Source organism: Sitophilus oryzae, unplaced genomic scaffold (assembly GCF_002938485.1).
Source record: "Sitophilus oryzae breed Bouriz unplaced genomic scaffold, Soryzae_2.0 scaffold_1245_pilon_pilon, whole genome shotgun sequence".
Lineage (NCBI taxonomy): Eukaryota > Metazoa > Arthropoda > Insecta > Coleoptera > Curculionidae > Sitophilus > Sitophilus oryzae.
The window spans coordinates 416,193-434,842 of record NW_022145888.1 but is presented as its reverse complement, the minus strand read 5'-3'; the positions used below and the strand labels follow the sequence as shown (position 1 = coordinate 434,842).

Sequence of the window (18,650 nt, the reverse complement as noted above, 5' to 3'; positions counted from 1 at the left end):
AAGACCATACCATAACTTGGTATACTGATGCTTCCAAGACCAATACGGGAACAGGGATCGGAGTATTTGGGCCGAGAGCTAAATACTCCGAACCAATGGGCACTTACCCTAGTATCCTACAGGCAGAAATCTACGCTATCGAAAGATGCGTACAACTTATCTTAGATAGGAACTATCGGAAACAAGAAATAGCCATCTTGTCTGATAGTCAAGCAGCGTTAAAAGCGATCAACTCAGTCTCAATCAATTCGAAATTGCTCAAAGAATGCATAGAGAAGCTGAATAAATTAGGCAAAGAAAACAAAGTCCTCCTACACTGGGTGCCTGCTCACCAAGGGATAGAAGGCAATGAAAAAGCAAATAATCTAGCTAGGAAAGGAGCGAACACTCCACTAACTGGACCAGAACCGTTCTGCTTTCCAAGTGGTAACCAACTCAAGGCGGAACTCAAGGACTTGGAAGATTCCATCCGCTACCTGGAATGGAAATCTTGCAATGGTCTAAGACACTCGAAGAAGTTTCTGAGGGCTTATGATCAAGAAAAATCACAGATCTTCCTGGGTCTGAGTAAGAACAATCTTCGGATTGTCACGGGGTTTTTAACAGGACACTGGCTACTCAATGAATACCTCAGTAGATTGAAACTAAGAAGAAACGGCGAATGCAGATTCTGTGGGGAAGATGTTGAAACACCAGTACACCTCATCACTGAGTGCGCCGAGACGACAACCATTCGTGCCATGAATTTTGGTACGACTGATATTGGAGATGGAGAACTACCCTCTATAAAACCGTCCCAGATACTGGCTTTTGTCAAAGCCCTGGGACTGTATGATGAGTTATGATTCAAGAAAGGGGGACAAAATGGATCTGTAAGGTCGAAGTGATTAACCCCCCTCCCATTCATTCTAAATTCTAAATTCTAAATGACCCCACAAAACTTTCTTTCCCCATTTTACCCTACTCTTTATCTTCAGTAGTTTCCGAGATACCCATAGAGAACATCGTAGGAAACTCACCCTGTATATGCATAATCTCACTCTTAAATTGCAAGAATTTTAGTTCGTAAACTAGTCAAGAAACTTGCTCTTTTGGTTTTTTTTTGGGACTAAAACTAATGGAGTTATCATATTAGCCAAAATTATAAATTATTATTATACAAACTAACTAAAATAACTTTTTAATATGAAAACAAAAATATAAAATTATGACATTATCCAATACGAATATATAGTTTGCAAACTAACCAGATAGTTTTTAAACTAGCCGTTGTTGGCTGCCTGCTATTTTGCAAGAATAGGCGGATTCCTTCAAAATAGCAGCGCTTTTAGTGAGTTTGCAAAATCGCTGGCTAGTTTTAAAACCAGCCAAGTATCCATTTTAGCCGTAACATACATAAAAAAAATATTTTTTGCTTAAAATTTGAGAATCTAGGGTTTCTTTCTTGTAAATTTAATTTACGACCTATGTTACCATATTAGCAAGAAATAATGGTTTTTAACTAGAAACTAAAAAACGAGGAGTGTCTCACTTGGGTAAAAATGAACTCTAAAAGTGAACTATCGATTCGTTCATAACAATTTTTAAAATTTAATCTGTTCCTTATGTCCCATGAATGCTGACAAATCGAAAAAACATTTTCTTATAGAACAACAACAACAACAAATACCGCTTTATTGTGCAAAAAGCCAAAATAGCTTCATCGACAAAGCATTTACAAAACAAACAAAAGCACAAAAAAATTATACAAATCATAAAAAATATACAATACAAATAATACAATTCAAAAAAAATAAGTAATTAAAATTACAATTACAAAAGAACACAAGAAAAGGCTTATCAATAAAATTTTACAATAGGAAAATTGTAAATGGATGTAATTTTAAGAGTTGTAAAATATTAAATACTCGACCTTTGACCAGTAGTGTGTGCTATGATCAAAACTTTAAAATTCAAAATTGTTCATGATTAAACATCAACAAAAAAGTCGTTTACCGCATATAGGGCTCTCTCCAGTAAGTATGATTTCAGAGCTTTGCAAAATGCGGGAAAGAATGAAAGTAACTTGATATTCAAAGGCAGATGATTGTACATTTTTTTGGCATTGTACAGTATTGAGCCTTTAATTAGTTCTGAGCTCGGGGTTGGCAGATAAAGATCGTGCTCCGCATTCCTAAGTGGTTAGTTGTAAGATGGCCTTTCGGGAATAGCAGATATGTGCTTGCGGATTAAGCAAACGGATTCAAAAATGAGTCAGTATTTTGAAATTTTTACTTGTAGATAGCTACTATAGCTTTTTGTGGTTTAATCTGAAAAGTTTATTATTACATTTAAAATTACACGATTTGAAGTGAAATTTCTATTAGTATTATTATACCTTGTATAAATAATGGTAACATTAAAATGTTAAGCAAGTCGAGGAACATGCATGCCGCTAAATTTAACTAGCATTAAAACCGGGTCAAAATGATCATCAAAGCATCTCTCTGTTTATATCGCACACTGGATACATTCGGCTGTCTGTCTTTTTTGCATACTTCGGGTCGTTTGATCCCCCGTTCGCCGGCGTAAACAGGGAAATAAACTTTAATATGCTCTGTAGCAAAAAGATCACGTTTATTTTAAGAAAGGTGCTCCTTCCAGAAGCAATTTTGCCAAAAAACACTTTTAAGTGGGATGCAGATAACCTCTTTATTGTATAAGGAGTAAGAAGTACATGTAATTTTTATACCTAATCATAATTTAAGCGTAATTAGTTATTTTTTATGCAAGACGATAAAATCGTATTTTATCGTCGACCGAAAAGTTGATTTCGGGAGACGATAATGCAGTTTTATCGTCGTGTATAAAACAATATTTTTGTCCATATCGAGTTACGTTTTAGAAAATATTCAGAAATTATTATTTCAATATAGAAATAGTAGAAAAAATATTGTGCTGGGTTGGCGTTGGTTTCTATGTAATTTGACAAATAAATAAAGCTGTCTCTTTAGTTGTCAGTTTTGAGTCAATATTTTTTAATTCTCTTTCGTATCGATTGCTGATTGAATTGGAACCAGAAATGGCTTAAAACGAAATAAGTAAATTACCAACAGATATTCAGGCTGAGGCGATAAACGCCATATCCAAACTATTTCCATTCAGACCCCGAATAACTTATGAAAAGGAATACAAAAAATTTCAAAAATGGAAGCAATTAAAAAACATGCGAGAAGAAATAAAGTTTTTTACCTATCCTCGCTGTTAAAGTATCATTTAATCTACCCTTGGGGTTAAAGTACTATTAATTTTATCTACTATTTTTGATAGATATAAAGCAATTTTAACAGTTGCTATGAAAAAAAAGTATTTTATTTGATATTTTGACTATTTTATTTCGTATAATACAAGGCAACCCTTGGTGATATTTTATTATGTATCTTAATTATATATTTGAGAGAATGGTATGTTCTACTATACAGGGTGAGTCATAAATAAGTGCAAATATTTTTAGGGGTAGTAGGTATATTTCGACCGCAGAAATACGTTTATGAGGTATTTTTTTGAGGCGAAAAAAAAATTTGGAAATTTGAATTTTTTGAAAAAATGTTTTTTTGAAAAAAATCATCTCTATTGTTCTTTCTCATTCCTTCCCCTTCTGCTTTCTTTAGAATCTAAATATCAATCGCTTTACTTTTTCCATAACAATGCAACGCCCACATTGCTCCCCCCATAATATACAACTAATTAAACTTGTACTAGATTTTCCCTTTCTTTTTTCGGTCTCCATTGTACCCGATGGCTCCCTGATGCTGCAGCATCAGTCCTCATTCAATCCCGTTAGACTCTCATTTCTTTAGACTATTTAGTGCCTAGATACGCCTTTAGCATAGTATCACGAAACCATCATATTTGATTATTTTTGGTTAGTTAGTTGAAAGAAGTATTTAAGCGTTATACAAAAAATATTTAAGTAAGAGAAACATTTGAGATAAACACTACAATATAATAAATATATACAATATAAAAATTACAATAGGGTTTCTATTCCATCATCAGTTATCACGTTTAATATAAATACACACGGAAAGGAATTTAAAGAATCTTTTTTTTACATAGCTTTGGTAATCTGTAATGAACATTTTTTTTTGTTAAAATGGATATGGTAAACCATTTTTATCGTTCAGACCCAATATTATTACAAATTCTTGCACATTTCGATTAGTGGTCTCTTGGGTTTCAGGAGAAATTTGACCATTGTTTTGGCCTTAAAATGCCTAGAAACATTATTTCACAGTTTAATAGAGTCAGAATAGTAACATTGTCTCAACAGGGCTAAAATTGTAGAAGTTAACCAAAGCGATGTTTCGCGAATATTAAAAAAAATCAGGGAGACAAACGAGGTTACAGACCGGCCTGGAAGAGGTAGAAAGAGAGTTACTACTACTGTGCAAGACCGTCAAATATTCCTAATTGCACGACGCAATCTTCTGCTTTCTAGTACTGCTATTAAAAATGAGTTAGCTCGCCTTGAAGAAGTAAATGTTTCAAGACCATAGCCAGAAGACTGTATGATGAGAGTAAATGGACCTAAATGGAATTTCGTCATGTTCAATGATGAATTGAATAGGCCTAGTGCCAGACTCGCGAAGAACTTTGGTCTGGAAAGCATCTGGAAGACGAGCACGCTTGAATACAGCTCAACCCCGTTTTCCGTTTCAAGGGGGAAGCATTATGCGTATGGGCAGGTATAATACACGGAGCTCGAACTCCTCTTGTTTTTATTGATGGCACAATGACAGGTGCCTCATATCTTAGAGATGTTTTAAAGCCTATTGTGCGACGATTTCGAGGGGCAGTGGGAGATGAATTTGTTTACATGAACGATAATGCTCCACCCCATCGCACTTTAGCGGTTCGCGCATTTTGTGAGGAAGGGGGTATAAGAAATCTGTGGTGGCCACCGATGTCTCCAGATGTGAATGTAATCGAGCATGCTTGGGACATGCTAAAATGCCATATTGTCAAAAGGAATAATCCGCCTCGTATCTTAAATGAATTGAAAACTGCTGCGCGCGAAACATGGGAAGCCATTCCTCAACATCTTCTGGACAACTTAATTGAGAGCATGCCATGTCGTCGCACAGCTTGCATTGAGGCTCGAGGAGGCAATACACACTATTAGTTGTGAGAAATAATTAAAATTGTTTTGTGGAGTAAGCCAATATGTACAAATAGTAGCCAAATATGTGTGTAAATGTACAACCGAGTAATTTACTTGCCTATGAAAAAATAATTCGGTGTCCCTTTTATTAGAAGTTTGTGTTTGGTTGTATGGAAGCAACCAAACACTTTCTAGTAATTTTTACGAGTATATTTATAGTAGAATGAAAAATAGAACTATAATTGCACAAATTTAAAATTAATTTCTCACTGAACGCACTTACATCCTTTTATCCAATTTTATCGACATTTTTTGAACGCTGAACGATATATCTGTTGAGCTGATAAATACTGCTCTAAAACAACAAACTTCATATTTTGTAGACTGTTCGTGTCTAGTTAATTTCATATACATAGTCTAAGGTTCTTTGCCACTCTCATCTCTCTCGTATTTAAATAAGTTTTCTTCCCCCTTCTTTTGCGAAATTTTCGTCGTGTTGTTTTAAAAGAGGTTCTTTCTTCTTCGGCGGGGGTCGAAAGTATTTTCGACCAGAGGCAGAGGAGCAAGAAAGAGATTTTATCGGTTGGACTAAATTGAATTTGACGTCGAAGAATTTGCAATCGGGTTAGAGGTCTTTAATTAGGCTTTTATGAAGTTTTTTACTCGCTTTTGTATTATGATGGTTTTTAGGGTTATTGGGTGTATATTATTGATTTCAATGTATATTCTCGACTTTTTCAAGGCTTTAGTTACAGAGAGAAAAACCTACTTGGACTATAAATATAGTGCGGCTCAGATTTTTTAAAATTTTATATTTTGTTTGTGTCTATTATTCAGAAATTATTATTTCAAGGAATTTATTACGAGTAGAAAAAATATTTTGCTGAGTAGGTGGCGTTGGTTTCTATGTAATTTGACAAATAAATAAAGCTGTCTTTTTACTTGTCAGTTTTGAGTCAACATTTTTTAATTCTCTTTCGTGTCGATTGCTGATTGAATTGGAGCCAGTAATGGCTCAGAACGAAATAAGTAAATTAACAACAGATATTCAGACTGAGGCGACAAACGCCATATCCAAACTACTTCCATTTAAATCCCGAATAACTTATGAAAAGGAATACAAACATTTTCAAAAATGGAAGCAATTAAAAAACGTGCGAGAAGAAATAAAGTTTTTAACCTATCCTCGCTGTTAAAGTATCATTTAATCTACCCTTGCGGTTAAAGTACTATTTTATCTACTATTTTGGGCAGAAAGAAATTTAATGTCATCAACTGGTCAAAGTGTGAAATAAGAACTCATTGATTCCTCATCAAAAATATGAAAAAAGGTTTCTACAAATAATTTTGTTTTCTACTTTTTTTTCTGCTTTAAAAAAATAATCCAAAAAAATAAGGTTTTAACACCCTGTAGCTACCAAACAACGCAGCATCTGACTTATGTTGATACAAAAAATAAATCATATTTTTACGTGAGAAATCTCCTCACGAGAGATGGCACATGTATTTTGAAACACCATGTATAATACTAAGCAACAGTTACGTTAAGTAAAACATACGGAATACACTATAGACATGATGCTTATCTCAGGAATAAACAGTAGTCGGTAGACCAAATCTGCTTGACAACGAGATGTCATAGCAACAGTCAAATTCGATTAAAACTTTGACATTAAATAAAATTTAAGAGTTAATTTTTATATGTGGTTGAACGCATGGGGGTTGTGAATATGTGGTCGCAGGTAAAGTATAGTATATAAATGTAGTACAGGGTGTGCCTCACAGCTACTTATTTTTAGATATCTGCGTATGTCGGTTTCTATCGCGTTGCATACCTAACTATAATTATTGTAATAAAGATCTGTCTCATTTTTAATGTCTAAAAAAATGTATGAATTTGAATTCATTTATGAAGATTGTATAAAGGTTCAGATATATTTTCCCTAAAACTGTATGAGTTTATATTCATATTTTGCCATAAGTATCAGCATGCAGGTAAGCTTTAATTGACTTCCAAAATATGAATATAAACGAATGCTTTTTTTTATTGACAGCATGCTTAAATGAAAAATTATCAGGTTAATTTTGATGCACGAGTGTAATTCGGTAGAATATTTCCCGAATAAAAAACATGAAAATACAAGTAAAAATACATAGATTTGTTAAAAACATTTATTTGGACATATTAAAAAAAATCTATTTAGAAATGAACCAATAAAATGAACCAGAACTTATAATATTAGAAATTAAAAATTACATGAAGAATTGCAGGTGAAAAAAATATGAAACACAGTTATAAAAATTATTGTTTAGATTCCGTTGCGGTACTTGAAGGTCTTTAAAGATGCTGAATTTGAATAATTGAAATTAAAAGAACCTGTAGTAGGTACAAAAACACATTAGTATTATTATTAGAACTTGTAGCAGTTTCATTGTCTCTCATTTTTTCTACCAAATTTGCATGATGTTCATCATCGAGTTGAAGGTAAGCTTTAATTGAGTTCGGGTTTGAGTGCCTAGTTATTTTGACCATTGTGTTCTCCTCAACCCCCTTCTTTGCTAGTATCGACACAGCTGTTGTTTACCCATTTTCCATGAAGGATTTACAGAACATTTTTACAGAAGGATTTCTTGGAACATTAATTAATTTTCTTTTTTCCATAAATTTTTTGAATAGCCTTACTGGACATATATCCGGTTGAAGGCGGGTTCTCACTTGTCAGTTTCGCTGACGCAGTCTGACTGATTCATTATCAATGAAAAATAAAAATCAATGATTGTATTCACACGTTTCATGTTTTGCTACATTCAGTATTCAGTTGGTCCAAACATTTTGGTGGTGATTTCGCTATGCCAACATGAAAATGGTGCAAAAACAAAATTGAAACCAGGTGTTCGCGAAGTTTTTAATTCGCGAAGTTTACAATTAGCAAATGAATTACAGAATATTCTGGTGAATCAGAAAAGAAGAAAACGTTTTTTTAAAGCAGATACGTCTACAAGAAACCGTTGACGTTCTATTTTAACAGAACGTCAACGGTTTCTTGTAGACGTATCTGCTTTAAAAAAAGCGTGTTCTCATAATAGTTTGAATTTAAATATTTTAAATAGTTCTTTTTTCTTTATTCTTTGAATTTTTTTGCTTCCGACGATAGATTTTCCGAAACGTTAAGCATTTTTTTCTTTGTTAAGCCAATTTGTATAACTGTAAACATAACTTCTTATAAGCAGTGTCCGTTTAGGTTTAACGCCAGAAGTGTTTACAAAAAATAACTATTTTATTTTGTAGATTTTCTTGCAGTGCAGTGGCGAAATACCCATAAAGGAGTTTTTTGGAGATATACATTAAAATAATTAATTAACTTTAACTTGTAAACTGAACAAATCACGAAAATGTAGTCTCATGCTTCAGTTTCTATTCATTATTCGATAATGATCAGTCAAAAATGAAAAAAGTAGAACTGGCTTTCACTTTAACTGAAAGTACGAATTTACTGATCATTTAACATGAAAATGTGTTCTGACGTTCATTATTTGTTCAGTATCACTGAATCAGTCAGACTGCGTCAGCGAAACTGACAAGTGAGAACCCGCCTTGAGCTCTATTTATGACCAGCCATTTTGACGGAGCACAAGGTTTATCTCCTCCTCGAGTGGTTCTATCGAATGTCGGGTTGTATTCAATGCGAACCGGTGGGTTGTATATGTTATATTATCAATATCATCTTTAAAATAGGAAACAAAACAATTTCCACCCTCTCCTCCTCGCCATGCCAATTCGTAGGATAATACGAATCAATGGTTTGCAAAAAATATTTTTTTTGCAAACCATCGGGACATTCTTCATTACAATTGCGTACCATCAATTTGAATTCTTCGTATTTGAGTGCCTTAGAGCTTTCTTTTCTTTTTGGAGGGTCCATCTGCAATTCCTTCCTTTTGGCACTTTTTGCCTCCCGGGATATTTGAAATTCGTTGTCAGTAAAAGGATTAAATTTAATATTATATTCTTTTTGGTATTTTTCTATTAATAGCTTGGCTGTTACATTCCAAATAGTTTTTATCGTAAAATCTTTATAGTCTTGGCCGTTTTTTCTTTTCATATTAAATGCCCAATCGGTCAAAATATTGGCCAATGCCGAGATTGAGATGTTCGCATCCAAAATGTAGTTTCTATCTTTTCTAAAGTCCATAAACAGTTTCCATACATACTGGTGATTAATTATAGTGTTTTTCGGCTTACTTTCGGCTTTGCTTTCGGCAACTTTTTATTCAATTGCACTTAAAGAATCGTTTCCAAATCGAGACATTTTTAGAATATCTATTAAAAATAATTTACGTCTAAGTGACAAATGTGTCATGGTCACTTAGACATTCTGCGGGAAATTTTCGCCGGGTAATTTTCGATATTAGCGGGCAATTTTTGCCCAAAATTACCCGCTTTATATGAGATTTTTTGTACATGTGTGAATTATTCAATAGCATTTTATACATTTTTGCCTAATGTGAAACAAACAAAATATTAATAAAGATATTTTTTTTCAGATTGACAGTATGATGTCCTGTTCTCTACCCATTGTTCCAGTTCTACCAACATTGCCTTCGTTAGCGGCTGCTCAAGATTATCCTTTACACATTGGAATTAAGGTATGTATTTATTTATAATAATAAATATGTTTATGTTACGTCTGAACGTTTTAGTTATTCTGTATTATACGAATTTAACTTTTGTTGATGATACGTTTACTTTGTGTCAAAATATTTGAAAAATACTCAAAAAAATAATTTTAAAACGACATGGCTTCCCCCTCTTCCAGTAGATATGACCATCACTTGGTATGTTTATATAAAGACGGTTTAAATGAATTTTCGTTTCGCCTGTCAGCAATAGTCCTCGGAGGAGTTCGAATTACTGACGATTTAGTGGGCACAGCATCTTAGGGAAAAGCTAACTGAGGAAGCCCCTCGTTATTACGGTCCCAAAGTTTCGTTTTTACAGGGAATTAAAAGAACACAATTTTCTTTTTTGTCGTTTCTACAGGTCTCAAAGGGACTTTATGGAATTGTAGATGGTTTCGTATGGAAAAGGGGCTTGCCTTTATCAATATTTCAATCGAATAATTGAAGTTTTTTCAACTTTTTTATAAAAAATGTAGGTCTTAAGGGACAAAATCAAATTTCTCAAACTGTCAAAAAACTCCCAGACATCAATTTTCATGCAAATATTGGTGTTACTTCAGAAATTATTTGGAAATAATCGAAATAAAAGTGAAACTTCTACACCCTGTATCTCAGAAACTAAGTAGTAGTATATTAGTTTAATGGCCACAGCTGCCAGGGCTATCCGGCCGGATGGTAGAACTAACTACCTACGGTTGAGCGTTTATATAGATGATGACACACAGACGAGGATCGCTATAAAGCGAGCCTGGGAAATCCCATACCCCGACTGTTGAGTTGAAGAAAATGTTGGCAAAGGAAGATCCTGCAAAATAAACAAATTTAATAACAATTTCATTTAAAATGTCAAAGATTAATTCCACAACTCTCTAAGAATTCGCCTATAATATTAACTACAATTGGATGAGCATGCAAAGCGGAGGTAAAATTATGAGGGAATGTTTTGTAAAAGCCAATAAGTGATTTATATAGTTTATCTACTAAAGCGGGAAATTTATTGCATTCAAAAAAGATGTGGTTTAACGTTCCAATTTCTCCACACTCACATAATGAATCTGCATTTACACCTATACGATGTAAATGGGACGGAATTAGTTTTTTCCGAAACTAAGTTTTTTTGGACATTCTTCTTCTTCTTCTTATCACGCCCTCTCCTGCCGAAGGTTGGCGATCCAAATGGTAATTGTGGCTCTGGAAACTGCAGCCCGAAAGATTTCCGCAGACGAGCGTTCAAACCATCTCCTCAAATCTTTTAGCCATGAGTTCTGGCGTCTTCCTACTGATCTTTTCCCTTGCACTTTGCCTTATTTAGTATCTACCACCTCTCATCACATGACCCAAGTATTGCATTTGTCTTTCCTTGATGGTGTTCAGTATCTCTTTTTGTTTCTGCATGCGCTTGTCTCTGATTCGCAGCATCCGTCTGTATATATACATTTCAAAGGCTTCTATTCTTTTTTCGGTCTGTGAATCCAGTGTCCAGCTGTCACATCCATAGAGATACACAGAGAAGACGTAGCATCTGGCCATTCGAGTTCTGAGCTCCGCACTGAGGCCTCGTTTGGTAAAAAATGATTTCATTCTCACGAAGATTTTTCTCGCTTGCTCAATTCTTGAAAATGTTTCTCTTTTTGGGTCGCACTGACTATTGATGTTAGCTCCTAAATACTTTATTGAGGTCACTTGTTCGATTGTTTGTCTCTTGACACGCAGGTGTGCATTTATTGGAGTCTTAGAAAAGACTAATAGTTTGGTCTTAGAGGCATTGAGATGCAGTCCAAACATCTCACCTATAGTGGACTACGGAATCTATAATGCTTTGCAGTTCTTGTATATCGTTTGCTATTATAACCGTATCATCGGCATATCTGATATTGTTTATTAGGATTCCATTGAACTTGATTCCGCCCTGGATTCGATCCAGTGCTTCTCTAAATATAGTCTCCGCTTACAGGTTAAACAGAAACGGAGACAAGACGCAACCCTGCCGAACACCCCGTCTGATTTGTATATCTTCCGATGTTGACTGCTTCATCTCAACTACTGCCGTTTGATGACAATAAAGTTCCGATATGAAACGTAGATCTTCCTTTCTGATGATTAACACAGTCGAACGCCTTACGATAGTCTATGAAGCATGCAAATACATTCACATTCATGTCTCTACACCTCTGTGTCATTACATTTAGGGAGAAGAGTGCTTCACGCGTTCCGAGTCCGTTTCTAAAGTCAAACTAGGTGTTATCCATCTGATTTTCACACTTCTTGTAGATTCGCGTGTGGATGATTCTAAGAAAGGTTTTGAGGACACGGGACATAAGGCTTATCATCCGATAGTCATCACATTGTGAGGCGTTGGGTTTCTTTGGCAGGGTTACGAATGTTGATTTAAGCCAATCTGACGGTATTTTGCTTGAGCTATATAATTTGTTAAAAAATGCTGTTACCAAATCTAGACTTCTGCTTTCGTTATCTACAATGAGTTTAAATATTTCAACGTTTATTTTATCGGTAGCTTTTACGGTTTTCTGCGCTTTTATGGCATGAACAACTTCGTATTTGGTTATTGCTGGAGCCTTTTCATTCAGTATGTGATCTATCGGTGGTGGGGAACCAGATCTGTCATCATTAAAAACTGTTTCGATATATTCTTTCCATCTTGCAAGCTTAGCCTTTACTCCTAGAATTATCTCGTTGTTATCGTCTCTTAGGATTGTTCTTCACTTTTTCTGTGTCTTTAATTTTTTTTCTATGTTTGTAAATTCTTTCACATTTTAATGAACATTGAAGTTGTCAGACTTTGCTTGTAGTTGCTCTATTTCTTGACATTTTGTTGACAACCAGATTTCTTTCTCTTCTCGGCACTTTTTCCTAATTTTTGGACATACCTTCATAAAAAATTTTACTTATTTTTTCAAAATTTTTTGGCAGCAAAGTATGCTGCCAATGTTTCCGGAGTACAGTTCGGACTACTCTGTATATGTCAGATCGACAAAACACTTTTCTATCCTAATTTTTTACAAAGGAAGCAAATTTATAAGGAGTCTGCGGTTTGTTAACTTTCTCCGCGGTCGACTCGCGATCCGTTGAGATTCAGCGTACGAGACAGTAGCCACTAAATTGTCTGTAATTCCGAGTCCTCGGAGAATTGCTGCGGGCGTGCAGAAAACGGAAGTATCCTTACCGTTATCTCGAGGGATCGGTGAAATGGAAAACAAAACCGAAAATAGAAAGAAGGCCAATTTGTATTTTCAATACAAATATGCATCCGAGGAGGGTATCTTGCATTTAGATTGAAATTAAAAGATTAATCGACTTACCTGAAGGATGATTAATCATAATTTTCCGAGCTTGTCCGAAGATATAATTACCATGTAGTTTCCGAATAAACCTACTCATCAGCACGAACTTTTTTTGGAGTTTTTTTGATCTGTGGCCCGGTTCGATCGCTGCCTGTGTTGTCATTCCGTTGAAGTGTCTAAAAAAATTGCCTAGGATCTGGGGTATATAGGGGGGGGTAATTATATCTTCGGACAAGCTCAGAAAAATTATGATTAATCATCCTTCAGGTAAGTCGATTAATCTTTTAATTTTCCTTCGCTTGTCCTTGATATAATTACCATGTAGATGTTCAAAGTCAAAGGCAATTTTTTTATTTTTTATAACCATATATTGATATAATTAATTATTATCATAAGATATTAACTTCTCTAACAATTACTTATTGTAAGAAATATAAATTCTAAAATTTAAAAAATATTTTTTTTTTGAACTTTAGAAAACTTTGGAAATTATATTTTTTATATTTTTACATATTTACTAATAAATGATTAACATAAACTCTGAGTTTATAACTAACTACTGAGTATATAATGTAAAGAACTTAACTTTTAACTTATAACTAATAGAATGAATATGATATATTGATAACACCTAAATAATAATAAAAAAATACTTAATACTACTAACAGTAGAACACTACGATTTATTAGAACCCAATTCAATAATGGCTTTGGCAAATTTATCTTGAGGTTTTTCTACAGGTCTATTATAAAAACTAAAGAAGGTGTTCGAGGCAGGAGTCCAGCCTGCTGTATTTTTAATTATCTCTATATTTACGCCTGCTTTATACGCAGCCGAAGTTGTAGCGTGACGTACACTATGGGCTGAAAAAATGGACGTATCTACGCCACCTAAGTTTAAAGTATTTTTAATCCACCTGCTTATTGTCTGAGAAGATGCTGAACGGTGTGGTTTTTTATGGGTAAGAATTAGTTTTTCTTCGGTATTGCGTATTGGTTTCGTTCTTTTAATGTAGTCCGCAATGGTGGACGCAACGCAAAGTTCTTGTTTACTCTTAAAAAACGGAAAAATTAGTAGCGGTTGGAATCTGCCTGGAGCGGATGTTTTTACTCTATCTGGTATTTTAATCTCAACTCTGTCTACCGATATATTAATGTTTTGAACTTTAATTAGAGAAAGAGTCTGAACTCTGCTGGCTGATGTCAGTGCCATAAGAGTGACTAGTTTATAAGTTGCGTATTCTAAATCTAACGCCTCTAGAGGATATAATGTACCTAGGTATTTTAATAGAGGGTCTGGATCCCAAGTAATCTTATATTTAGGTCCTGGTGGTCGAATATTAGACACTCCCTTCACAAAACGATTAATTACTTTTTCATCATTATTACTTATAGGACTAAATATCAAATTAAGAGCTGATCTATAAGAATTGACGACAGAAAATGAAAGACCTTCTTTTAAGGCATCGGATAAAAAATCCAAATATGTTTCTAGCTTATAAACAAGAGGATCCCTGTTACTGTCAGCACAAAATTGCCAGAATTTTTTATAACAAGATGTGTACTGTTTAAGTGTTCCTTTTGATATAGATGCCTCGATTATTTCTATTGCTGTCACTGGAACCCCCTTTCTTATATAAGCCTGCCGGATAATTTCCCTACTACCAGGGAAATCTCCTCGTGTAGTGGGTGGTAGTCTCTGAAAGGAGAGACAAGTAAAAATTTGTTTGCTTTAAAATAAATAGGTTTCTCTAATAACAACTTAGTGAACAGGGGATACCATGCCTGTGTAGGCCAATAAGGTACTACTACAATTCCTAATCCCTTTTCCTGAACAATTTTTTCTAAGACCCTAGTAATTATTGAAAAGGGGGGGAAAGCGTAAAAGAAAAATTCTGACCACCTTATTGTGAACGCGTCAACCTTCCATGACTCAGGATCTGGAAACCAGGAAACAAATTTATTGCACTTTTTGTTAATTCTAGTTGCAAATAAATCTATTTCCGGAGAACCAAATCTCTGTATAATTTGATTATATACAGTGTCATTTAGCTCATATTCAGTATTAATTGAGAAAAATCTTGATTCTCTATCTGCCTCAAAGTTAGCAGATGAACTAATATAGCTAGCGAATACTATAATACACTTCTTTTCACACCACTGCCAAAGAGCTTTTGTAATATTATCTAAATATGAGTATTTAACACTTCCACCTCGATTAATACACGATATTGCCGTTTGATTATCAATTCTTAATAAAATGGAAATATTTTCTTTGTCTTTAGCAAGTGATCTCAAGGCGAAATAGGCGGCTTTGATTTCTAAAAAATTAATATGTTTTACCTGCTCTTTATTATTCCAGAAACCGTGACATCTGTGACCGTTACAAAACGCTCCCCAACCCGTCTTGGAGGCGTCTGAAAAAATTTCAAGTGAGAAATTTTTAGATTTTATCGATTGACCTAATCCTATATTATTGTGCCACCACTCTAATTCATTATTTAAAGAGGTTGGAATATGCATCTTTTTATTATAATTGTAATAGTCTCCTCGCAACAAAAAATGTTTAATTTTTTCAAACTGCTTAATATGAATAAAACCATATTTTGTTGAAGGACAAGATGCTACAAGTTTGCCTATTAGTTGGGCAAATTCCCTAATTGTGCATTTCCTTTTCTTCCGTAAATTTAAAATCAAATTTTGAATGGCTTTACGTTTTTCACCAGGAAGTGAAATGGTCATTTTATTAGTATTATATATAAACCCTAAGAATCTAATAGTTTGTTGAGGTATTAACATACTTTTTTTATTATTTATTATAAATCCTAATTTGGCTAGTTCTGAAAGAACTATTTTCGTGTATTTTTTACATTCATTTTTATTTTTACCTATAATAAGAATATCATCTAAATAAAATACAGTACTTATTTCCATAAGACGCAGTTTTTTTGTTAACGGTTTCATAAGTTTAGTGAAAATATATGGTGCGATGTTAAGACCAAATGGTAAACAACTGAACTGATATAGACGATTTTCGAAGCGAAATCGCAGGTATTTTCTGTACTTTTTATTAACTGAAATTAAATAATATGCATCCTTTAGATCGATATTTGAAAGGTAGCAATTTTTATTTATAAGTTTTATTACAGTTCTGTAATTCTCTAATTTAAAATGAGGAGCAAATAAAAATTTGTTAAGGCTTTTTAAATTTAAAATAAACCTATAACAGCCAGAGGGTTTTTTAATTATAAAGTAAGATGATATAAATTGTCCTATTGAAGAATGACACTCTTCGATAGCACCTATTTCTAACATTTGCTGAATGGATTTTTTATACTGGGGTAAGAGTTTGTCAGAGATTTGTACAGAGGGCTCAAAATACTGTACAGGTTTTTTAATAAAAGGTATTTTAATACCTGTGACCCAGTCTAAGACCGCTCGGTCTTTCGTAATATGTTTCCAACTCTGTAAAAATCTCGAAAGTCTACCAGCGCAATTACTCACATCTTCCTCCATATCTATTCCTGGCGATGGTATTTCCTGGGGACTTTCTTGTGATACTTCTGATATCCTGATGGCTTCTTTTCTTCCCTCCTCCTTTTTTCCTTCATTTTCTCTCTGGGAGGCCCACGCCGGTAGTTTAAATGATACATTGATGTATTTATTGATGGTCTTGAAAATTTAGTTTGCCAATTCTTCTTTTTAAAATCAGCACTGGCCTTTTTTATGATTTGTTCATTTTTCATTGTATCTGCAAATTTTTTATTAAATAAAAAATCATCTATTTCCAGACTGTCCACGACTTTTTTGCATTCCGGATTTAAATGTGGTATGATTTTAAATCTACGGTGAACTGAAAGTCCATGATGAACGTTAGTGAATAATTGGCAGGCCTCTGCCAATGATTTCATGTTATCTACTTGTTCTTTGTTAGGCATCATAGCCTCAATGACTGTCCCTATTGCTGATAAGCCATGAGCCAATTGTTGTTGTAACGCTGAGATAAAACGATCATGGTCAAGAACCGACTTATTTAGGCAAGGTTGTACTTCATTATTTATCTGGGGAGGATGAAGAGCTTTGCAATTTGCAGGCACCTTATACTTTAACATTAATTCTTCTCGCTGTTCTTTAGATAGCCCTTTTTTCAAGTGGCTGTGCCAGCGAACAACAATTTCTTCATGTAAGTCTTTGCCTTCATTGTCCCCTGAGTCTGGTCTTAAACCTAAAGCGTCAAAATATTGATCAGAATTTTCTGGTATTTCTGTATCTACTACTGTGACGTCTGGGGCTGGAATATTTGGAATATCAGAGGTAGCCTCCGATTCTGAAAAGAAAACATGACATCAAAGTCCTATTCAAGTGATGAAATCGCCTGATTTCGTTTCTTAGGAGCAACGCACGTTGCCCTAAAAACATTTTATTTATATTAAATAAGGATGACATGAAAAAACCGCACGGTTTTTCAGTCTTTCAGTGAAGATACCAGCTGACAAAGTTCTATTCAAATGAGATCGCCTGATCTCATGTTATATAATTGCTTGTTTATATAAGAAATCGCCCGATTTCAATTTTAGGAACAACGCACGTTGTCCTAAAAACATTTTATTTATATTATATAAGGACGACATGAAAAAACCGCACGGTTTTCCTGTCTCTCAGGGAATATCGCACGATATCCCTGCCTAAATTTCTCCTTGTTATCTGACAACTCTTCATTAAGCTAAAAAGAAAAAAAAAACGTACCTGATGTTGAAAAAACTTCAGAAGATGATTCACTAGAATCACAAATCTTATTTAAATGTTCTTGCATTTCTCTAAATTGCTTTTTTAATCTCTTTATTTCACCGTATTTGTCCTGGTCCTTGTCTTTAAATGGTCTTTTCGGCATTTTTCTTTTTAATTTTCGACACACGCGATTTGTTTACAGTCGTCGCTGACGAGCACGAAAACGGAATGACAACACAGGCAGCGATCGAACCGGGCCACAGATCAAAAAAACTCCAAAAAAAGTTCGTGCTGATGAGTAGGTTTATTCGGAAACTACATGGTAATTATATCAAGGACAAGCGAAGGAAAATTAAATATTTTAATCGCAAAATATTTTCCGATGTGTGTGTGTGCACGTCATTATAATTATATCGACATTGACACCAAAGTCTATAAACCTGACTAAATGAAATTTTGGCAAAAATGTTTAAATTTGTTGTATAATTTAAGATACCGAGCAGCTCTTCATTTTACTTTATATAGCAAACGATTGTAGCAGATATTTTATTTAGATTAAAGCTGCAAAAATTAGTTTAAAGCGAATTTTATTATCGCTATGTTGGTTACATTGCGCTGCGATCAACTATATTGTCCTTTATTATTTGACAATTATCCTAGTGTCAGTCATTATCTGGTATAATATCGTGTTGTTATTGAATCTTTGTGAGTAATTCTCTTTTTTTGCCTATTTTTATAGTATTTTATAAAAAATTGCACTTTTAATGACAAACAGTCCTTTTAAGAACTAAATTTTC

General features: G+C 34.1%; 1 protein-coding gene across 5 annotated transcripts; it reads right to left on the bottom strand.

The window, feature by feature from the left end:
- Nucleotides 1-13,593: 13,593 nt before the first annotated feature.
- LOC115874229 lies at nt 13,594-18,184 on the bottom strand. Of its 5 annotated transcripts, none has more exons than XM_030889321.1 (3): nt 17,872-18,184; nt 16,630-17,452; nt 13,595-14,824 (listed from the first exon to the last, which is right to left on the bottom strand). In XM_030889321.1, the coding sequence occupies exons 2-3, from the start codon at nt 16,639-16,641 to the stop codon at nt 13,802-13,804; spliced, it is 1,035 nt and encodes a 344-aa protein (XP_030745181.1). In that variant the 5' UTR covers nt 16,642-17,452; nt 17,872-18,184; the 3' UTR covers nt 13,595-13,801. The 5 variants fall into 4 exon arrangements, with proteins under 5 accessions (XP_030745182.1, XP_030745183.1, XP_030745181.1 ...); XM_030889323.1 differs by having other exon boundaries at nt 13,595-15,542; XM_030889322.1 differs by having other exon boundaries at nt 13,594-17,452.
- Between the last annotated feature and the right edge of the window lie 466 nt (nt 18,185-18,650).

Excerpts from the sequence above, each read along its gene's own strand:
- LOC115874229 (XM_030889320.1), bottom strand. The coding sequence starts at position 16,641 with ATGGAGGAAGATGTGAGTAATTGCGCTGGTAGACTTTCGAGATTTTTA.